The sequence below is a fragment of the Elephas maximus genome, chromosome 7 (genome assembly GCF_024166365.1).
Source record: "Elephas maximus indicus isolate mEleMax1 chromosome 7, mEleMax1 primary haplotype, whole genome shotgun sequence".
NCBI lineage: Eukaryota > Metazoa > Chordata > Mammalia > Proboscidea > Elephantidae > Elephas > Elephas maximus.
Window position 1 is genome coordinate 121,982,691 of NC_064825.1, and position 4,972 is coordinate 121,987,662.

Genomic DNA, 4,972 nt, shown 5'->3' on the forward strand with positions numbered 1-4,972 from the left:
TGGAAATCAATTTGGCACTTCCTTAAAAAGCTGGAAATAGAAGTACCATATGATCCAGCAATCTCATTCCTTGCAATATATCCTAGAGAAATAAGAACTGTCACAAGAGTAGATATATACACACTCATGTTCATTGCAGCACTGTTCTCAAGAGCAAAAAGATGAAAACAATCTAGGTGCCCAACAGATAAATGGATAAACAAATTTTGGTATATTCACACAACAGAACACTACACAACAAGAAAGAGCAAAGATAAATCTGGAAAACGTCTCATAAACATGGATAAATCTGGAAGACATTATGCTGACTGAAATTAGTCAGCTGGAAAAAGACAAATATTGTATGAGACCACTATCATAAAAACTGAAGAAAAGGTTTAACCATGGAAGGGAACATCCATTGATGGTTATGAGGGTGGGGAGGGAGGGAGAGCGGTATTCACTAACTAGATCCTAAGAAAAAACTGAACCCTTTGTAATCTAGTCAATTCCGACTAATAGCGACCCTACTGGACAGAATAGAACTGCCCCATTCGGTTTCCAAGGAGTGCCTGGTGAATTTGAACTGCTGACTTTTAGTTAGCGGCCGTAGCTCTTAACCACTATGCTTCCAGGGTTACTAGACAAGAATTATTTCAGGTGAAGGGAAGGACAACACACAGAACAGGGGAAGTCAGCACAACTGGACTAAATCAAAAGCTAAGAAGTTTCCTGAATACAAGCAAACACTCTGAAGGACAGAGTAGCAGCGGTGGGGTTCTGGGCACCATGGTTTCAGGAGACATCTAGGTCAATTGGCATAAACAAAGTTTATTAAGCAAATGTTCTGCATTCCACTTTGGTGAGTGGTGTCTAGGGTCTTAAAAGCTAGCAAGCAGCCATTTAAGATGAATCAATTGGTCTCAACCCACCTGGAACAAAGGAAAATGAAGAACACCAAAGACACAAGGAAAATAGTGCTCAAAAGACAGAAAGGCCCACATAAATCAGAAATTCCGTCATCCTGAGGCCAGAAGAACCAGATGGTGCCCTGCTACGACTAAGACAGCCCTGACAGGGAACACGACAGACAGTCCCTGATAGAGCAGGAGAAAAATGTGGTGCAGAACTCAAATTCTCTTAAAAACACCAGACTTAATGATCTGAATGAGACTGGAGGGACCCCGGAAGACATGGCACCTAGACTCTCTGTTAAACCAAAACTAAAATCATTCCTGAAGCCAACTCTTCAGAAAAAGATAAGGCTGGACTAGAAGACATAAAAAGATACTCATAAAGAGTGTGCTGCTTAGCTTAAGTATGCACGTGAGACTAAATGGACAGCGCCTGTCTGGAGGAGAGATGAGAGGGCAGGAACAGACGGGAGCTGGTTGAATGGACATAGGAAACCTGGGTGAAAAGGAGGAGTATACTGTCACATTATAGGGAGAGCAACTAGGGTACTATAAATTTTTATATGAGAAACTAACTTGAACTGTAAACTTTCACTGAAAGCACAATAAACTAAATAAATAAAAATTATTTTTAATTTTACCTATATTTAATTTTATGCATTAACATTGTTTTTGTTTTATTGTTATTATTTCATATCATTTTATTTTTAATGTATATAAATGATAAAAAATTAAGAATAAATAATAGAAATGAAAAAATTTGTGAAGGAAAGAGCATGCTGTTTGGTGTCGTGGACTCTTGTCATTTCTGTACATATAGTATCTACCAACACTTCTCTCAAAGCACAATCAACTTTTAGGCTTTTATCTAGCTGAATTCTAATAATGGAAACTGGCTTTTTAAACTTTATATAATATCACTGGGTTAGATTACTTCTTGATGGCAGCTAAGCATGATGGCCTCAAGAAATAAGGAAGCCAAGTTGTTACTTCTTGCTGTCTAGTTATTCCTGTGACATGCAAAATGTCACTTAAACATTTTCACCTCCATCTACCTTATACGGTAATGACACCAGCCCAAATATTATTCTGACGAACATAAGGCCGCTGTTCTCTTTATAAGCCTCTTGAGGGCCTCTTTGATCTCCTTGTTCCTCAGACAATATATCAGAGGGTTTAAAATGGGAATGATGATGACATAGAACACTGATAGCACCTTGTCCTGCTTCATGAACTGATTAGACTTGGGACATAAGTACACAGAGAGGGTTGTGCCATAATAGAGTGTCACAGCTGCCAGGTGGGAGGCACAGGTATTGAAGGCCTTGGCACAACCTTTGCCTGAGGATATTTTCAGGATGGATGCTGCAATGAAACCATAGGATAAGAGGATAACAAACAAAGAACCAAATCCAACAACAATAGCTACCACGAGAAGGGTCATTTGGGCGATGAAGGGATTGGAGCAAGACAAGGAAATAATCTGAGGCAAGTCACAGAAGAAATGTTGAATGATATTTGGCCCACAGTAGTAAAGTTGAAAGCAAGAGACTGTTTGAGATAAACTGCTAAGGAAACCACTTACATAGGCCCCAGCAACCATCTTCCCACAGAGGTCAGGTACCATAATGGCTGAGTATTGTAGTGGGCTGCCAATGGCCACATATCGGTCATAGGCCATGGTGGCCAATAGGCAGCACTCAGCCAGAGCCATCCAGGCTGCAACAAAATACTGAGTGGCACAGGCAATGAAGGAAATAATTTTTTCATTTTTTAGGAAGTCTGAAAGCATCCTTGGGCTGATGGAAGAAGAATAGCAGACGTCTATAAATGACAGGAAACAGAGAAAAAAGTACATGGGTGTGTGCAGGCGGAAGTCCCTTCTAATTAGGAGGATGAGACCCAGGTTCCAGATCAGGGTCACAAGGTAGATCCCTAGGAATATTGGAAAGAGGATGAGCTGTAGCTCCTTTTCATCTGAGAGTCCCAGGAGAACAAACATGGCCACAGAGGTGTGGTTTCCATTCCATCCCATGGACCTGCTCGATGTCATCTGCTGAAGAAAAGGTGAGATAAGGAAATAGCTTTATTCCCAAAAAAGTACAGATCATTTTTTTAGTCATGTATCAGAATAATTTTACAATATGAAAATATCAATGTTGAGTGTAATCTCCTTTCATATACAATCATCAACCTTAACTGAAAAAACCTCTTGGCTATATATTATCATTCCTTCTTTGGGGACAAAAGGCATTCAGTGGGCATCAGTAGTCCGTTTTCTCCTAAAATGTCTTCATTTCATGTTTTCCCATGGCAGATTTTCCAAATATGTGAGACTTGGAGATAGGCCAGATAAGGGAAATAGTGCAATTCCTTTATATGGCAAAACAGAAAAATTTTACCGGACATTGCTCTGCATTAACTTAATGATTGGAGAAGCTCCTGAATATTCACAAAAAGGATTCTGGGTAGGTAATCTTTAAAATATCCTTGAGAACTGACCTTTCATTAATCTATAATGAGGCACTCTTGACAATTCTGGAATACCCTTTCTGCTCTTATTATACCTAGAGAGATGTAAGAGTCATGTAGCAGGATGGTGGGAAGAGTAAATCAGAAGCAACAGGAGCTTGGAAATGGATGTGACATAACCAAATTCGTGACTCTAGGAAGCCGTCTGTGAAATGAAATTATACAAAGGTCCACAGAGCTGTGAAACTCCCTTTCCTCAAATCAGAAATACTTCAGAGTTTGATTTTCTAGCACAGTGACTATTGATTGTCTTAGTGTCCTTTAAAAATCTGTGGAAACTCAGGTTCCTCTCTCCAGCAAAATACAACTACTTACCACCTTTACTTGGAGAATTTTGGAATTTACAGTCACTCTGAAGTCTATTTGTGGTTCCCAGTTCAGAGACTTCTCCTACAGGGAAACTACTTGAGCTTTTGTAAGATTCATGCTTAGACAATAGGCATGAGGACTGGAAACTCTGGGAAAGACTTAGGAATTTTTTTTTTCCTCTCCTTCACATTGGAGTCAGTCCAGAGAAACACAGAAGCAAGTCTTCAAACAAATGGTAACTAACCTAAAGAATATTTTTGCATCACGAGCTATAGGTCTCCTTCAAGAAGTTACAACTGTTGCTTTCTCTACAGTATCACTAAAACACCCCCCAAGAAAAACACATTTTTATTCAGATCAACCTAAATTAGAAGGAAAATTATGAATTATTTTAAATATAGGAAATGACTGTCAAATGTAGCCTGGGAGTTGTGTATAAGTCAATCACAAAAGGACAAATATTGCATGAGACCACTACTATATAAATTTATGAAAAGGTTTACATACAAAAAGACACAATCTTTGATGATTACGAGGGGGGAGGGGTTGGAAAAACACTTAATAGACAATAAACCCCAGCCCCAGTACTCTCGAGTTGATTCCAATATGTGGAAACTTTGGCGAAGGGTAAGACAGTACACTATACTGGGGAAGCCAGCACAACCTGTACAAGGCAAGGTCATGGAAGCTCCATAGACACATCCAAATTCCCTGAGGGACCAAATTGCTAGGCTTCGGGCTGTGAGGACCATGATCTCAGGGAACCTCTAACTCAATTGGCATAACGTAGTTTATAAAGAATATGTTCTACATTCTACTTTGGTAAGTATCATCTAGGATCTTAAAAGCCTGCGAGCAGCCATCTAGGATACTCCACTGGTCTCAAACTTTTGAGAGCAAGGAAGAATGAAGAAAACTAAAGAAACGAGGGAAAGATTAGTCCAAAGGACTAATGGACTACATCCTCCACGGCCTCCACCAGATTGAGTTCAGAACAACAAGATGGTACCCAGCTACCACCACTGACTGTTCTGACAGGGATCACAATAGAGAGTTCCAGACAGAGCTAGAGAAAAATGTAGAATAAAATTCGAACTCAAAAAGAAAGACCAGACTTGCTGGCCTCACAAAGACTGGAAAAACACTGAGAGTGTGGCCCACGAACACCCTTTCAGCTCAGTAATGAGGCCACTCCTGAGGTTCACCCTTCAATCAAAGTTTGAACAGGCCCAAAGAAC

The 4,972-nt window shown here is 39.9% G+C and overlaps 1 protein-coding gene across 1 annotated transcript; it reads right to left on the minus strand.

The window, feature by feature from the left end:
* Positions 1 to 1,977: 1,977 nt before the first annotated feature.
* On the minus strand, positions 1,978 to 2,995 carry LOC126080643 (olfactory receptor 5A1-like). The gene has a single exon (XM_049891821.1). The coding sequence runs from the start codon at positions 2,944 to 2,946 to the stop codon at positions 1,978 to 1,980; it is 969 nt and encodes a 322-aa protein (XP_049747778.1). The 5' UTR covers positions 2,947 to 2,995.
* Between the last annotated feature and the right edge of the window lie 1,977 nt (positions 2,996 to 4,972).